General features: G+C 39.7%; 2 protein-coding genes across 2 annotated transcripts; both read right to left on the bottom strand.

Annotated features, from left to right (window-relative positions):
* Positions 1-2,589: 2,589 nt before the first annotated feature.
* On the bottom strand, positions 2,590-10,973 carry LOC139455922 (large ribosomal subunit protein P2-like). Its single transcript, XM_071237471.1, has 4 exons — positions 10,828-10,973; positions 6,086-6,258; positions 5,372-5,470; positions 2,590-3,761 (listed from the first exon to the last, which is right to left on the bottom strand). Exons 2-4 carry the CDS (start codon positions 6,255-6,257, stop codon positions 3,694-3,696), a joined length of 339 nt encoding a protein of 112 aa, XP_071093572.1. The 5' UTR covers position 6,258; positions 10,828-10,973; the 3' UTR covers positions 2,590-3,693.
* Positions 10,974-13,498: 2,525 nt separating this feature from the next.
* On the bottom strand, positions 13,499-16,275 carry LOC139455923 (large ribosomal subunit protein P2-like). The gene is made up of 4 exons (XM_071237472.1): positions 16,201-16,275; positions 15,026-15,198; positions 14,317-14,409; positions 13,499-13,613 (listed from the first exon to the last, which is right to left on the bottom strand). Exons 2-4 carry the CDS (start codon positions 15,195-15,197, stop codon positions 13,543-13,545), a joined length of 336 nt encoding a protein of 111 aa, XP_071093573.1. The 5' UTR covers position 15,198; positions 16,201-16,275; the 3' UTR covers positions 13,499-13,542.
* Between the last annotated feature and the right edge of the window lie 1,815 nt (positions 16,276-18,090).

The following is an 18,090-nucleotide window of genomic DNA, read 5'->3' on the forward strand; positions in this document are numbered from 1 at the left end:
CTTGATTATGTAGCAGGAATATTTCTGAGTGCGGCGTTAAACAACAAACACACAGGTTTTGGGAGTTCACAAATGTTCCACCAATGTTTTTTCATAGTGTTGACTGCTAGTGAAGTAATTCCGTTGTTAGTTTTACAGTATCCATCTTACAGCATGTGAAACTGATATCATTATGTATATTCTATATGAATGAGGCCAGCAGAGTGTACAGCACGCGTTGTGTATTCTGACATGGTTAGTGTCACATGATCTGTAGTTGTTTGGTAATGCTTTCCCTTTCAGTAGCGACGTAATTTATATAGGTGTTATTCTGTCACAAGTATCTGGCTATGATAATTTTGGACAAATACAAGCGCTGCCAATGTGTTCAAAATGTTCTTTTGGTATTAATCGACATGTGTTGTATACATTTAGACTCTTCATGAAAAGTATTAAGTATATTTTTAAGGCGCCACATATTCCACTATTTCTATTTAAAAAATGGCTTCAATAATGAGGGTGATATTTCTTGCGAGATAATTTCTTAAGATATTGTACGTACGCTTTAATGACGATTGAAGCAATACAAACTTGAACCGTACAACATTTATCGCTATTTCTACATGTGTGGTAGTATCATCATATGTATTATTCATAATGTTGACATACATTGTTTTAACGTTTACAGTAGATTTATAGATTGGACATCAATTTTTATAGTGTGATTATAGAAGTTTTGTCAGTTATGTTTATTTCACGGTGTTTTGATGCGGTGTTGATGTGTTTGTTTGCCTTTTCAAGACAGCACACAGGGCTTGAATCCTCGAAGAAATGTCGGCTTGATTTTGTTTAAGAAGGTCTTTGACCCGGCGTTGCTGTGCATTATTTTTTTCAAATATAGTTTCAAATGCCTCTCTTCCAGGTTTTTCTTCGTTGCTTCGCTGTTTAGTTTAATTTTAAACATATTTTATACTCATGAAAAGGATTGGGCACAAGATATCATCACTTAGAACGCCCTCTCTCATAGATTGACATTGATGCTTATTTACAATTAATAAATTAAATGACAGAAAGGAAAGAAAAGAAATAGAGAAACGTTTGTACATTCGCTTTGCTTACTCAAACCTTTTTGTTTACTTTATATATGTATGTACATTCCTAAATATATTTTCGTTCACATGATTAGGTAAAATTGTATTGCCAACTATCATGAGGTCAATATTTACATCACAAGTATCTTTCACAATTAACAATAGTGAGTGCGTCAATTCGCTTCTAGCTGATTTAAATAAAGGACATTCAATGACAAAATTATATGAATTTTTACAGGGGCTTTCACATTGGCATTTTGGATCCACATTTAAACCTTTTCTAAAGAAGTCATTATTTAATTCACTATCATCACCAGCATTTGTTCTAAAAGGAAGTTCCTGAGTAAACCCTGATGCTTTGTGTACACACTAGTAAAACGCCAGAAACCTTTGATTTTGGGTTCGAGTCCAGGTTCGCCCCGAATATATTTCTAGGTTTGTCAGCACCATACCCGTGCTTGTGGCTTTCGCCGAATTGGTAAACGTCTGAGACCTGCATCACTTCGGGCTTTCCTCCCACATTAAGCTGACACGCCGTGATATAACTGGAATACTGTTAAAAGCGACGTTAAACCCAACTCACTCACTCACTCATGTGGAATTTTAGGATGGATTCATTTCCGGTATATAACCCATATGCTGTTAAATATTTATTGTGCCATTTTATATACACATTCAATAGTGATCAACTTGTTCTTAAGTTTATTATTTTGGTGTTTGTTTTTTTCACTTCTGCAGATGTAGATAGATGATATCATGGAATGTTGAAAGAAATCATAACTATTTTGAGCTTTTGTCAATGAAACACCTAGCCAGTATAGGTTGGTTGTTCAAAGATTTCGCCAAAAAGAAAAGGGTTTTGTTGATGGTATTGAATGAGCATCTATTTTCTTAGTTGAATTTATATTTTGAAAAGAAAAGTACATGAAATAAACAACCAATATACATCCATGTTATCATCTTTTATTATAGTACATATATCTATGCTTATCAATTGTATGAAATAAAATATAAAATATTGGTTTTTAGTTTTGTGTTATTTCGGCTCGTAGAAAGTTTGAAATAGATTGTGTGACATTAATGATTACTGTAAATAGCACAACCTTGATTGCATTGTCATTGAGTCAGTGAGAAGTCTTACAATAAGTTTAGAAATACTATTACAGAATATTGTAATACACACACTCATTCACTCACTCACTCACTCGACCCATGGGGGTCTTCAGCAACCCATGCTTGCCGTAACAGGCGACTAACGGGATCAGGTGGTCAGGCTCGCTGATTTGGTTGATGCATGTCATCGTGTCCCAACTGCGTGGATCAATGCCCATGATGTCAGTCACTGGATTGCCCAGATTCGATAATTTACAGACCCGCAACATATATATGGAATATTGCTCACTCACTCACTCACTCACTCACTCACTCACTCACTCACTCACTCACTCACTCACTCACTCACTCACTCACTCACTCACTCACTCACCCTACCTGTAAGTGAAAAACAATAGACAGACACTTGTCGTTTTGTTCTCTCCGTGTTTATGCAGGCAGACTAGGGCCCTGGAAATGTTCCATTACAAAAATGAAAAATACATTCACCTACGACACATTGTACCACACAGAAACAAAGGGACATAATGCACATGTAAACGGGGAGGTTGAGCTTGTTGATATGTTAACATATTGTCATGGAAATGAAAAGTTCTCTCTGAAACGATAAACCAAAATTTGGAGCATCATTGAGGGTCGCGTATCTTGCTATACCTTACTTTGAGTAGAGTGTGTCAAGTTATACCACACTATGGAGTGCAATATATCATGTTAAATCACAAATTGAGTGTCGTGGATCTTGCTGTACCTTACTTTGAGTAGAGTGCTTCATGTTATACCACGCTATGGAGTGTAATATATCATGTTAAACCACAAATTCAGCGTCGCAGAGGCATTGAAACAAACAAGCCATACTATTGTCATTTCGCATAATATACTAGTACGCCACAAGAGGCTGCCATCCCCCTTCTGGTAGCAGGATTCAGGGGTCTACTTAGAGGGTATTCGGGACTCAGCAATATAGTACGCGGGATGTGTTAAATCGTATATGGTATTCAACATTTTTAAATCAATAATGGACGACGCAAACATTTTCTTTACAAACATGTATATATAAACAAAATTCGAGTAAGTTTACATAAAATCAGACTTTTTTCAATGTTTTTGAGATTTGTTTTAGTAGTATTTAGGATTCGGGCTGAGCAAAGGAGACTCAGAGTGAACAAATAGATGTTATTCGCGATTCAGGGGAGGAGGGGGTTGGCACCCTCATACAACCGTACTTTTTACAAACAAGTAATGTATCATGAGGACGGATTCAACAAAACAGTCTAAAACTGTCAAAACTGATTCACTGAATTGAATAAATACATTCTATCAAACTGTTCAACAGATGCTGTGATTCAATTTGTCTTGCTTTTGCACATTCACTTTCAATATTCCTAATCCTGTACATCACACATCGGACAATGTATGCTGCACACGATAAAGCTGCTCATCGCCCCATGTTGGCCAGTTCTGAACTGTTGAAGATCGTGGCGCCACCCTCGAGAACAAAGTCACGTGATGTTCAGTCGAAAAGGGAGATAAGTCCTCCGTCAGAGTCTGAGTCGGTGTCATCATCTGCGGGCTTATCTTCTGCAGGGAAGAAAACAGAAAAAGGCGTTCTACAATATGATTTGTCAGTCTGCAATACACAATAAAGTGTCTTTTTCCCGAAAGGTTAACAAATGTTAACAAATGAAATCAACTAGACCTATGTTTGTTTGGTTTGTTTATTGTTTAACGCCACACTCAGCAATATTCAAGCTCTATGACGGCGGTCTGTAAATAATCGAGTCTGGACTAGGCAATCCAGTGATTGATTTCATAAGCATCGATCCACGGAATTGGGATCGATGACATGCATCAACCAAGTCAGCGAGCCTGAACACCCGATCCCGTTAGTCGCCTTTTACGACAAGCATAGTCGCCTTTTACGGCAATCATGGGTTGCTGAAGACCTATTCTACCCCGGATCTTCACGGGCCACAACAAATTGTCCTTTCCTTTGTTGGAATCGCCGTAGCTAGAAGCACTGTAGCTCACTTGATTGTTATTCATCATTTACATCATTACAGATCATAGTATTTGCTATAAAGATACGATGTAAAAGAGAATATAAAAGAAAGTAATCCAAAAGGGTAAAAAGTCACCAGTTGACCACATAATTGATACGTGTGGACATACAAATGGTTCAAGGGGTATACATGACCTGGAAATGAACCCTTCATTGATTTGTACTTAAATCCATTTTGTTCTCGTGGAAACCAGAAAACATAATTACCGTATTCGACGTAAAAAGCGCCCACGGCGATATTTTCTCCAGAAACCTATGATTGTGAGTTTGAATCCCGGTTCGCCCTGATTATGTTTCTAGGTTAGCCAGCACAATGCCCGTACTCGTGGGTTTCGCCGAAGTGGTAAAAGTCTGCATCATTTCGGGTTTTACTCCCACATTAAGCTGGCACGCCGCGATGTAACTGCAATACTGTTAAAAGCGGCGTTGAACCCAACTCACGCACAAGACATAGAAACAGGCAAAATACAAATTGCAATAACTTTCCCGATTTACCAAAAGGCCAGAGGTTAGCATAATCATGTCCAGTAGGTGTGCTCCGGGAAGGAAGGTGACGGACAGACGCACGGACAGTACCGATTCTTTTTCATATCTCAACAAGTGCAAAAGTGAACGTGGCTCACTAATACCCCCGACTCGCCTAGTGTGTCAGTAGTTACAAATTAAATAGCTAGGACAGGGATTGAAAAATTCATAAAAAAAATGGAAAATTAATAAAAACATTTTTTTCTTTTGACTGCACCCCTCCATATGACACAGATTATATGTAATAAGTTTGAGATGAATCCACTGAATAGTTTAAGAGAAATCGCGCGGACAAAGTTTCCTGACGGACGTTAGGGTTTTTGAAAAATTCATAAAAAAAATGGAAAAATATTTTTAAAAATTCTTTTGACTGCACCCCTCCATATGACACAGATTATATGTACTAAGTTTGAGATGAATCCACTGAATAGTTTAAGAGAAATCGTGCTGACAAGTTTTCGGACGGGCGGACGGAATCTTGGTATAACTATATACCCCCGACATTTTGTCGGGGGTATAATAACTGAAATACTGTTCAAAGGGGGGATTACTCCGATTCATTCACTCACTCAATGGTTATATACAAGAGTGCTGCGTGTCTCACCTTTCTTCTCTTCCTTCTCATCAGCGTCGCCGACGTTGTCAGCGTCAACGGCAACTCCAGTCCCAGCTCCGAATGCGACAGTAGCCAGGCGCTCGTTGCCTACGAGACACAATGTAAAAGACACTGAATTCTAATTTGTGATCGTTCAGAAAAAAAATTGTTTTGATATCAGACCATTTGCTTCGCAGAATCATCATATGAGCTTCTATAATATTGATTGTGGATTGGACCTGTTAAGATCCGGGGTAAAATAGACTATGCTTGTCGTAAGATGCGACTAAAGGGATCCGGTGGTCAGACTCGCTGACTTGGTTGATGCATGTCATCGTATTCCAATTGCGTTGATCGATGTTCATTGCTCATGATGTCATCACTGAATTGTCTGGTCAAAGACTCGATTTTTTACAGACCGCCGTCATATAGCTGAAATATTGCTGAGTGCGGCGTTAAACAACAAAGAAGCAAACAAAGAAAGAAGAAAGATGTGGATTGCAAAGTGGTCTAAAGCAACGAACTTATTCTCGGTGCAGAGTTGCCTCCCTTAGTCGCTCCTCCATCCGAAGCCTGAGTTCGAGTCACCAGTACTGTATGTGTACACTGTGTGAATCCCATTCACCGCTATGATTTTCTTGAAATATTATTTAAAGCGGTGTTCACATACACTCACTCGCCCATTCACCAAGCTCACAAACTGCAGGAATCTTTGCCACTGACCTTGAGCAATGACCTCTTCGACGTCCTTGCCCTTCAGCTGACTGATGACGAGGGCGAGACGATCTTCCTCGGCATCCACGCCGACACTGTTGAGGATCTGTTTGATGTCCCTGGCGGAGGGGTTCTCATTCCCTCCCAGAACCGCCAGCAGGTAGGCCGCCACGTACCGCATCCTGCAACATCGTCGTGGTTACTAACATACGCCGTGTGCCAAAGTAACAGAATAGTTATTAAATATATCTATAGTCCTCGTCACTATATAGCTACGCGCTTAATAAAACCACCCACAGTCAATTGGCTGCCGATACGTACCCGGATTGTAACCACGTGATCAAACTTCAATGATGGTTTTTAACGCTTGTAAAACGGATATTTTCCTGAAAAGCGTGTTTTTCATTGCTCTAAGTTAAATAACTTATCGGCGGAATGACTTGTTTATACTTCATAAGTATTTGCACACACGCAGCTATCTTTGTTGATAAATCATCGCGGTATTTCGTGATTATATTTCAAGTGTCGATTACTATTCATACATAACTATTCATACACAAAATGATGGAGAAAATCCGTGTGATATGGTCATTCATAGTTAGGAAAACATCAATATCTCAGAAAATGCAACACGTTATTATAGAAAAAAAATGCATGCAAATCGTATTCGTGGATGAATAAGGAATCCGTCATTTATGACAGGACCCGTGAAGATCCGGGGTAGAATAGGTCTTCAGCAACCCATGATTGCCGTAAAAGGCGACTATGCTTGTCGTAAAAGGCGACTAACGGGATCGGGTGTTCAGGCTCGCTGACTTGGTTGATGCATGTCATCGATCCCAATTCCGTGGATCGATGCTTATGAAATCAATCACTGGATTGTCTGGTCCAGACTCGATTATTTACAGACTGCCGTCATATAGCTGGAATATTGCTGAGTGTGGCGTTAAACAACAAACAAACAAAAACAAACGAACAAACATTTATGACAGTGGGGGAGGAGGCGTCACCAAAATATATGACAGTCTCTGGAGGAGGGTCACACAAAAATAATTTATATGTTTTGGGAGGGTCATGAAAAAGTTGACATTTTATAATAAAATATAAAGTGCTTTTGTATTTTGTCTTTTCGGGAGGGTCATGAAAGACATATATAAGGACCTGGGGAGGATCATTCACAAGTATGACACTCATATTAGGGGAGGTGAATTACGTTAGTGCACTAAGCTATACAATGTATCTAGAACCATCCATACACAAAAAGATAGACCAAATATGTCTGATATGGTGCCTCATAGTGTGGAAAACATCCATATCTCTGAAAAATTTACAATTTATTTGAATAAACAAATAAACAAATCGTCTATTTGGATGACTAAGTCTCGCCTGATGGGGCTATGTTTAACTCTTCTGGCGATAGGTGAATATACACGTGTAATACATAGGAGAATATATTCTTTTTTGTACTACATATACCAACATGTACATACAGAATATGGAAGCAATGCTCTACATATACCAACATGTACATACAGAATATGGAAGCAATCCTTAACGATAGCCTAGTGGTTATAGCGGTCGCTCGTCAAAGGAAACTCGGGTTCGACTCCATGCATAGATATAATAAACATGTTTTGTTTGTTTGTTTGTTGTTTAACATCGCACTCAGCAATATTCCAGCTATATGACGGCGGTCTGTACCAGACAATCCAGTGGTTGACATCATGAGCATCGATCCACGCAATTGGGATACGATGACATGCATCAACCAAGTAATAAACATGTGCACGATGGATACATTGTGAAGCCTGTCCTTTGTGTCATGTGATTACAGAAATATTGATTAAACCATATTCTCTCTTTAGTCACTGTGGATTTTACATATATTTACAATGTTAAATATGTTATCAGAAAAAATCTTGACAATCTTTTACAGGCAAATAAAACAAAAACCTTGGAAAGTCATTATTTTTCGGAAGCGAACATGAAATATCCTATAGGTCCATCGTGTGAATGAATTAAATGTGGATCAGTACTGGTTATCTCCCTTTACACATAAACATTCATTGTGTGGTGGAAATGCTAATTTCGGGGTGAGGTGGGTATTTTAGGAACGCTTCATCTAATGTCTTCACGATGCAATGATAAATTGTCTTCTGGCGAATGTGATTGACACTGACTCGCAATGTGAATTTCCAGTAATTTACATAGGCGGGACCGGGGGGAGGGGGTGGGGGTCCAGGAGGCCCGGAGTCTGGTCTAGAGTCGATTGTCTTTGGCAGGCCGCGGTCATAAAGCTGGAATATTGCTAAGGTTTTTTGTTTTCTTGCTTGTTTGTTTGTTGTTTAACGCTTCACTCAGCAATATTCCAGCTATATGACGGCGGTCTGTAAGTATTTGAGTCAGGACCAGACAATCCAGTAACTGATATCATGAGCATCGATTCATGTAATTGGGATACGATGACATGCATCAACCAAGTCAGCGAGTCTGACCACCCGATCCCGTTAGTCACCTCTTACGACAAGCATAGTCGCCTTTACGGCATGCATGGGTTGCTGAAGACATATTCCAACCCGGATCTTCACGGGTCATTGCTGAGTGTATGATGCTTTAAGCAACGAACAAGTGAACAAATGAGGTCAAATGGGGGTGTTGAAGAGCAATTCTAACCCGGAGTTGTTCACAGGCCGACCTGATCCCAATACGAAACGGACACATGGTTTTTAACTGCACGTCATCCTAAAGGCCCAAAAGACAATCGCTCATAATCCCACAGATAATATTTTTGTTGAAGCATGACCAATATTTACAGGACCGCATCCATGGTCTAGAGGATAGATGATCTGCCCGGAGAGCGGAAGGTCGGGGATTCGATCCCCGACCGCGTCATACAACAAAAGATACAAAATGGTACTTGTTGTTACCCTGCCTGGCATTAAGGGAGCAAAACAAGGACTGGGCAGCTTGGAGGCAGTATACTGTGAAAGGAGTATCCATGTTAATCTGAGGCACGGTACCTTAGTGGGCTAGCAATATAAAGCCGACACGTGCATGAACGTTGCCAAGTAGGTGCAATAACGTCGAACGCGACGTTAACCCCACCCCACCCCACTTCACCTCGGTTACAGGCCGGCAAAGCCACATTTCGAAAATAGATAGCCCAAATTGATGTGGCTCTCGCGGCAATGGTTATGGTTGCGTGATTGTATAATGTGGCTCTCGCGGCTATGCTGTCAAAACATGCTTTGTGATTCTAACAGGTTACCGTATATAACAAAACAAGTCTTGTTTTCTCATTTTTTATTCAACAAGGATAACATATTCATCAAAACTTTACATTGTTGAATATGAATAGCATATGAATATCATAATGGATTTTATGTCATTACTGCAGATGAAGGAGGTCGCCCACGTGGTCAGCATATTCCATCTCACTCAGGTGTTGGTTCAGGAGCTGGATCTTGAGGGACGCAATACGTGCATCGATTGCCTTGTACTTCTTTCTTCGTGCAGGTTCGGACCACTGGTGAGAGAGTCTCAGGACTGCAACCTCTTTGAGTGACTGCTCTCGCTGAAATAGCTTCACTACCTCGTAGATGTTCGGGTGGCACTTCCTGGCAAGTTTCTTTATCTTGTTGTGCCACCCTTCCAGGTGATTATTGGTACGGTGGCCTTGGTTTTCGAAATGGTTCCAAATCTCTGGCATGAAGGCCCCTCCTTGAACCCAACTGGTTGTCACGTAGTCCATGAAGGCAGTCACTTTAGGGCAAGCAGGAGAGTCAGCAATGGCATCAAGCCACACATCATCCACTTTGTCACGAGGTACTAGAGGGAGGGCAGCAGCTCTTCTCACCAGCTTCTTCACCTCCTTATCTTCCTTACAGTCCATCACCAGACCTTCTTTCTGCACCCTCCTCCAGATACATTGGGTGAAGTGAAAGAAACACCCTCTAACTAATGTCCCAGGAAATGTTCAATGTTCTTGTCTGTAGTGAAGATGAGGATGTAATTTAAATGTGGGACTCTCATTTAAAGGTATCGGTAATCAGATTAATTAATTACCCGCTAGAATAGGTGAAATGCTCTCAGCTGAAAATGTGGCTCTACCGGCAATAGCCATTTCTGAAATGTGGCTCTCCCGGCTAGACACTCACTTATGGTTACACTGTCAGTACCCCGGACCCGAGATAGCTGATTGATTACATGACATAGCAGGCCGTGGTATATACACAAAGCTATATTGTTACTTGCAGCGGTCCAAAGAACAATCGATTAAGGCTTATCAGACAAGTCGCGCAGCTAAAGCATACTCAGGACATGTACAGTTATATTGTGTACACCTGTAAAAACTATTCGTACATAAAAAATGACAAACCGGTGTATAATATTAATCTAATTATTTAACACCAACATTACGTGACTGGTTGGGGTGTGGGGGTGGCGTCCTATTCCGGGTACTATTTCGCGTTCTTAACAATCATGAAATGGATCTATCAAGCATGCCTATACACGAAATAAACACCAAGGTCGGTTTCACAAATTCGTTCGCACAATCCTTATTCTTCAACCAGTGATTCAAAGAGCACAAAATACTACCTCCGTGTCCTTGTGACAGAGACGAATAAACCACTGGCACCGACCTCTGCAAGGTTAAACTATGGTATAACAAAAAATCCCGTAACGACCGACATTAGCATAAGATGCGATGAGCCTGCAGCCTTTATATATTGATCGTGTTACGGACATACCTTGTTCTGAATGTTTGTTATACTCCGATTCGGCTAAGTCTCCGCCTGACCCGGCTATCCTTCAGCGCAGTGCAGAAATAAGAGACTTGTGGTATTTATAACTGCATAGCATTGCACCACCACAATTCAACAATGATAGCTTGCTCACGGTTATGCAAGCGCGGGTGGAGTTATCTCCCTTCCATAATATTATGTTCGTGGCTCTTTGCCAAAATGTGCAACACGTTTTGTCTGTCAGATAATAGGCAACGAGGTATGTTTTTGCTTGTTGACATAGTAAACGTGTATGTAGTGTGCGTGTTAAAATAGCTTTGAAACAAAATAACATGCAGCAGCGTGTTCAAACGTTCGCTGCACATTTAAACAATCGTTGATAGGTTTTCGTGTTGGTTCTTTAATAATTCATGAGAATGAATTCTTGTTTACGTGCTAGTCAGGAGCAGACAGGAGTTCAGACATACAGCTAGTTCTGTAGATAATAGTTTGAACGAGACAAATCAGATATTCGAGTTAATAATAGAGAATAAATAACAAGATATGACAAATGACGGATTAAGCAGGTAAGCCCTAAGCCTTAAATGTATTGGCAGGCCCCCTTGATATATCTGGAATATTACGGCCTGAGGAATATCGGAGTATGAGAAACTATAAAAAGTATTCATGCGTGAACGGGCGACCTAATCTTAATTGTAACAAAATGCAACGTACGAACTTGTAGGAAATATACATTTGGAGCGAATATGGAATCAACCGCTGATTGGTTGTCAGTACAATTATTAACCACCAAGGCCAAGAAAAGGCGTCATTTTCACCACCCAACCCCAGTCTAAACAAGGGTGGGTAACTCTAACCTTATTTCACCAACGCACGGGGAGGGGAGAGAGGCCAATACTGGTGACGGTTCTTTTTCTCCAGAAGAATTAATGTTAATGCCATGGAAATTTGCTTATCTCAAAGATACGGAAATTTGAAAACAAAAATCATCGTCAGGTCTTTGTAGGCCAACTACTAAAAGACCAGAAACATTACTTCCTCAGGGAGCAGTTACAAAGACAGGTGTAGCAGGATAGAGATGGAAAGGTTTGGGGTTAACAACTTAAATGTACTGCAAAACCAACTTAACGTGGGATTTGAGTTCAGGTCAATCAACGGCAGCTCCACAAAAACAGTCCGTTTGGTTCCAAATAAGAACCCTAAATTGCAAAATAACTCAATCGGGAATAGTATACTAAGTGTCAATATACACGGCAATGACTACCTTGTACCCAACAATATCTGATGTTTATTTTTTATTCCCACCACTTGTAAAAGTTGTTAAAGAGACTATCACGTTATGTGTACAAATTAACATCTTGAACTGAGCGGAGCCCAGGTGCAAGGTGAAATTCATCAAAGGTTGGACCAGTTCAAAAACATTCCTTCGTTGCCTTGCTCTTGTGCAATGTGGCGTTAAGCTTATGGACAATGTTTTTCTTTCCGAAAGTCTCTGAAGATTCCATAGTTTATGGGGAAGTGTGGGTTGTCCCAACATTCAAGGAAATAGGCCTTCTATCCAGCATGAATGCCATCAATAAGAGTGAGTGAGCGAGCGAGTTGGGTTTAACCCTGCTTTTGACAGTATTCCAGTTATATCAGGGCTTAATGTGCGAGGAAAGCCCGAAGTGATGCAGGTCTCGGACATTTACAACTTCGGTGAAACCCACTAGTACGGGTATGGTGCTGACAAACCTAGAAACATAATCGGGGCGAACCGGGATTCGAACCCACAATCATAGGTTTCTGGCGTGCCCAAGGGACGTAACTCTGCACAGCGAAGACGACTGGGCCACCCGTGCGCTCCCATCAATAAGATACTTAGCCATTGTTAGCACCAAGTTGACATTTGTCACCTACTGTACATTATTTAACACTCACTCACATTCCAGCTATTCGATGAGGCCTTGAAGTAATCAAGACTGGACCAGAAAATAAAGTGATTGGTAATATAAGACACCCAGTATCAGTCTGCCCACCTGAAGAGCCATAGGTTGCTAGGCACCAATTCCAACCTGTGCTCCCCTTGTTGAATATGTGGCAGTGGAGATGGTTGGCAGATTTCTCTGTACTGACCATCAGTGGCAGCACATCACTGAAGTGCTGGTAAAAGGAGGCCAAATTTTAACTGGCAGAGTCTCTAAAGTTACCAACCCCAGCTGTTGACTAACAGTTTCTGATAGTTGAGAAAGTTCGGGATGCGACAATTTCTAGAAGTTTGTGTAGGAGATCTATACGAGTATGATTCGAGCTCTTATGACCAGACTTATTTTAGTACCTCACGAGGTGAATCAGAGGGCCTAGAAACGACTTGTTTTCTAAGAATCACTTCTATGAAAAGCCAAAGTCCTAAACGTTTTTCAGAGCAAATATAAAATTCAAAAATCACTTTCATCTGGGCTTTTTCCATTTTTTGTTTCCAATTCAATACAGCAAATCAATGGATAATCAGTCGTATGACTTTCACTTTTACCTAAATTCACAAGTAATTGACTCCAAAGGAAGCTGAAGATTTACAATGCCATCAAACTCAATAAAACATTAACAGATTAAAGCAGTTTTTTCGTCCACTGATGCATTTTGGCCCTTATAGCTAGACTACTGTACATCATACTTTTGCAGGAAAAAACAAGAAAAATTGGTGGTTCTTTTTTTTACTTGAGTAAAATATACATTTCGGATTTAGTCGAAAAGTCCGAAGCCCATGTCCTCGTCTTCTGACTCGGACTCTTCCTTCTTTTCCTCTTTCTTGGCTGAAAAAGAGAGACAAACATTAGTCAGTAATGACACTTGAAATCTTTCAGATTTTTCTGAACGTGCAGAATGTTTGCTGTAAATGTTTCTAGAGCTACCAGCAATCTGTTGTATGTGGGGCAGACTACCACTAGCAGCTACACACTAGTGTAATAATCTTGGATGAGACGATAAACCCCATTTCTCCTCACTTTATAATATACTATTACAATAGTGAGCTTGATTTTACGCCGCTCTTAGCAATATTCCAGCAATATCACAGTGGGGGACAACAGAAATGGGCTTCAAACATTGTACCCATGTCGGGAATCGAACCCGGGTCTTCAGCGTGACGAGCGAACACTTTAACCACCAGGCTTCCCGCCCGCCCTAATGAACAGATAGGAATACTGGGATACTTCATATTGTAATACCACTGGGGACAACAGTTTATCCTGACTTGATTTGTTTGTTGTTTAACACCGCACTCAGCAATATTCCAGCTATATGACGGTCTGTATATCTTGTCTGGACTAGACAATTCAGTGATTGATATCATGAGCATTGGTCGACTCAATTAGGATATGAGGACATGTCTCAACCAAGTCAAATAACTCAATCCTGTTAGTCGTCACCTACAACAAGCATAGATGCTTTAACAACAGGCATGGGTTGCAGAAGACCTATTCAAACCGACCAGCAATTTAAGTAAACAGTGGTTACCTTCAGCAGCACCACCAGCTGCAGGCGCGGCACTGCCACCAGCTCCGGCAGCAGCAGCACCACCTGATGGCACCGAGGCAAGCTTCTTCTGGCCTGGAACAAGATTGTATTAACTGTTCAGTTTCTGGTGAACTCATTTCACAGTTTGACATTTCATGAACTTCAGTGGGGAAATTATACGCAACAAACACTTTTTGTTGTTTCAAAGACATCCATATTTCATAATAAGGAACCCTGTTTCTATGCACATGCATCTAGTGTTCTACCATGTGTATTTGTAAGTACTGACAGGACAAACTAGTCGGATATTTGGGTCAAGACGTCGACAGTTTCTCAAAGTCACTTGCTTGATAACAGTGTCAGTACCTACACCGAAACAGCGCTCCTAATTGGAATAAAGAAGTTGTTCATCCATAAATCTTATCCTTACTTAGATCTAGTACTCCCAACTTCTAAATGCCTCTCAAAGAAGTGCCCCTTTCTTTTCTTTTGTTTGTTGTTTAACACCGCACTCAGCAATAATTCCAGCTATATGACAGCTGTCAGTAAATAATCGAGTCCGGACCAGACAATCCAGTGATTGACATCATGAGCATTGATCCACGCAATTGAGATCAATGACATGTACCAGCATAGGTTGCTGGGGATCCATTCTAACATAGGATCCCAACTGTGCTGATCAAAAGAATACATGTGTCAGGTTATCTACCTTCTTCAATGAGCTCGTCAATGTTCTTCCCCTTCAGCTCACTGATAACTTTGGTGATCTTGTCTTTTTCAGCCTCGATACCAACACTGCCGAGAATTTTTTCAATGTCTGCAGCAGATGGGTTATTGCTGCCACCAAGGTTGGCTAGCATGTAAGCGGCCACGTAACGCATTCTGAAATCAAGAAATAAGATCATAACGTAACTACCACTGATACTCAAGTCATAAACTCACAAATAAACAAAATACTGTTAAGTGTCTTGGATATCTTTTAGCTAGTAACCAAAGAGTACAAAAGATATAGATCTATATCCATTGTAGTACTTGAGGTTAGATAATGTACCATTAGCCTTGTTTTTAACACCAAAATACTTGTTTATACCAACAGGCATTTCAGCACATACTGCCTTTTCAATGTTGAGGTTTTGATCATCTTAAATGATGTCTAATTGAAATAAGCCAGCAAAAATAAGCAGTTACATGGAGTCAGGACACTAAGCTTTTACCAGCAATTTATTTGTACAATGAGGAATTTGTAGCTTGATGTCTGATACATAAATGGGGAAACAGCTTTTACTTTGTCCAAAATAGTGATTTTGATGTATTTAACTCTTGAATTTATATTACGAAAAAATAAGTATGATGTGAAATATAAGCCTCCTTGTATTGTGTTTGACCATTGGCGACTACCCTGGAATTCATACATATTTATTTCACAGTGTGTGAAGTTGGATTGGCAAAGAAGTATGTATATTATTACAGCTCCAATAAATAAATACTTCATACAGCAAACTGTTAGCCTAGGCTAGAACCAGTTTTCATCCATGCGTATTACCAGGATTGAGATGGTTTCCACTCTTGCTCAACGAAATTCAAATTGAACATTCGGAAAGGCTTAAGTGCAGTACTGGTGTTGTGGAAAACCCCGCAAAGTTCCATGATGATAACTTGGACGTGTTTGTAATAACGCAAACTGGTATCATTCGTAAATACGATCTATTTTCGTGAATGTGCTCCCGAACCACGTGGTCCCCTTCGGGTCCAGAGGAATAAATGTCTTGAAAAGCGTGTATATCACCAAAAATATCCTGACATGTCACGAACAACTTCGTTTATTGAATCTTTATCTTCAATTCAAACACGCTTTGGGTATTATTCCACCATAGATAAGCTTACTTTTAAGTCTTTCGTAGACACGAAACGTAGTGCACGCCTTGATGAGATATCGTCAATGGCGGAAAGACCAGATCGAGGCAGGTGCGACGTCATATCCGGAATTCTCGATCATTACCGTATGCAGTTTTTAATAATAACTGATGTTTTAATGCTTCACTTAGCGTGAAAAAGATACTGTTTCTAACTTTTATTTGTGTAGTTCAAAATATTTTTTCTTTCCTTTTTTTTAAGCGGTGAAGGTCGGAAAAAAGGCTATACTCCCTTTTATGAGTAACTGTCTTTACAAGCACGGCCCGGCTTATGGTACCGGGGCTGTTATCTGTTGCGGAAAGGGAGTCTCGCGCCTAGTGTGTAGGGACAGAACAGCGACGTGCAACCAGTTTAGTTACAAATATTTTTAATTCCATATTTTGTATCAAATTACTTCTTGTCAAACCCTTACTGTCTGTCGCTTTTTGTGCAATGCCGCCGTTGGATGTCTTTTAGATGTTTTGAACAACGTTTTGTCGATGTCAATTTATGGTATCAATATTGAAATAACTGATGTGAAAATATTTCCTATTCTAAGCACAGTTGCCATAGTATATATGTAGTCACACATTGATAACGTTAGTCATTATAGGGACTGGTCATTTGTTATGGGGGGAAGGGCGTGTGTTTGTGCACAGGGCCATAATAATAATAATAATAATAATAATAATAATAATAATAATAATAATAATGATAACAACAACAACGAAACTCGTCTACGAGGTTTTTGTGCGAATTTGTTTATTATTATAATTATTGTTGTTGTTCCTGTTGTCATTATTATTATTATTTACATGTTCCTGTGGTTACAGTAACTCCAGGTTACCAATACTCCGTGAATCCATCTCTGACAATGTAACAGCTAGGACAAAGACTAAGTAGACAAAGGTTCATGCATGACAACTTCTTTGTTATATTGTAAAATGTAGCGACTTTTCGGTATAGATCCTTATACCATTGTCAAGCATGTAAAAAATGGATCAGCACGCTGATTTTTATGCACCGTCTTTTCACACTTTTTGCAACGAACAACTATTTTCTATAAGGTAAAACCGATTCTCAAATCCACCAGACTACGTAACTGAAATACTGAATAAAATATATCTGCAGAGACCTTATTTTATGGTCTCTGGTATCTGTAAAGTGACAGCATCACATGTAATTAATATTCTATAGTAACAATCTCTCAGACGAGGTTGAAGAATGAGTTTAATTCTCAATATATTTTAGTGATTATTAATCGAAGCTCATACATTTGATGAAATATCGGAAGCAATATTACGAATCCTTTTAGACACTTGGTTTTTTTCTAGAAATTTCGAGATGCTAAGTTGAAATTCCAAGTTAAATCTTAATCACAACTTATCTTGAAAGTTTACTACCATTATCGTGATATTTCAACTTCGTATGTATCTTGGCTTTTCAACAGCATCTTGAAATTTCAACACTTCTTCTTGAAATCTTATCTTAGTATCTTGAAATTTCAATAAAAAACAAACAAATAAATGTCCCTAAAAGGCTTCCGTACAATAGAAAACGTACAACTTTGTGGATAACAACTTCTGGTTTATTTCATATGGCGACGTTTCGATGTAGATTCTTACACCGTTATCAAGATAAAGTGACAACAACCAGGTGATGAGAGGTATATATGCTTGATTTGTTGTGGTAAGCAGCGGATTACACACACCCTTCAATGTAACAACAATCTTCAAACAGGCCAAGCCTACGTTAGAACGTCCACTAATATATTTTGTAGGGTTAATGGTGAAAACTTTTTTTACTTGGACATGAAGTTTGATTTTCCGATAGCATAACCAGGGATATCTAGACTCCGTGATATAACAAATACAGTTGATT

This window comes from Haliotis cracherodii, unplaced genomic scaffold (genome assembly GCF_022045235.1).
Source record: "Haliotis cracherodii isolate W230 unplaced genomic scaffold, xgHalCrac1.p SCAF_11, whole genome shotgun sequence".
Lineage (NCBI taxonomy): Eukaryota > Metazoa > Mollusca > Gastropoda > Lepetellida > Haliotidae > Haliotis > Haliotis cracherodii.

Excerpts from the sequence above, each read along its gene's own strand:
- LOC139455923 (XM_071237472.1), bottom strand. The coding sequence starts at position 15,197 with ATGCGTTACGTGGCCGCTTACATGCTAGCCAACCTTGGTGGCAGCAAT. Across the intron at positions 14,410-15,025 it reads TGACGAGCTCATTGAAGAAG|GCCAGAAGAAGCTTGCCTCG; the intron begins GTAGATAACCTG and ends ATCTTGTTCCAG. Across the intron at positions 13,614-14,316 it reads AGCTGGTGGTGCTGCTGAAG|CCAAGAAAGAGGAAAAGAAG; the intron begins GTAACCACTGTT and ends TCTCTTTTTCAG.
- LOC139455922 (XM_071237471.1), bottom strand. The coding sequence starts at position 6,257 with ATGCGGTACGTGGCGGCCTACCTGCTGGCGGTTCTGGGAGGGAATGAG. Across the intron at positions 5,471-6,085 it reads CGAAGAGGTCATTGCTCAAG|GCAACGAGCGCCTGGCTACT; the intron begins GTCAGTGGCAAA and ends TGTGTCTCGTAG. Across the intron at positions 3,762-5,371 it reads TGAGAAGGAAGAGAAGAAAG|AAGATAAGCCCGCAGATGAT; the intron begins GTGAGACACGCA and ends TCTTCCCTGCAG.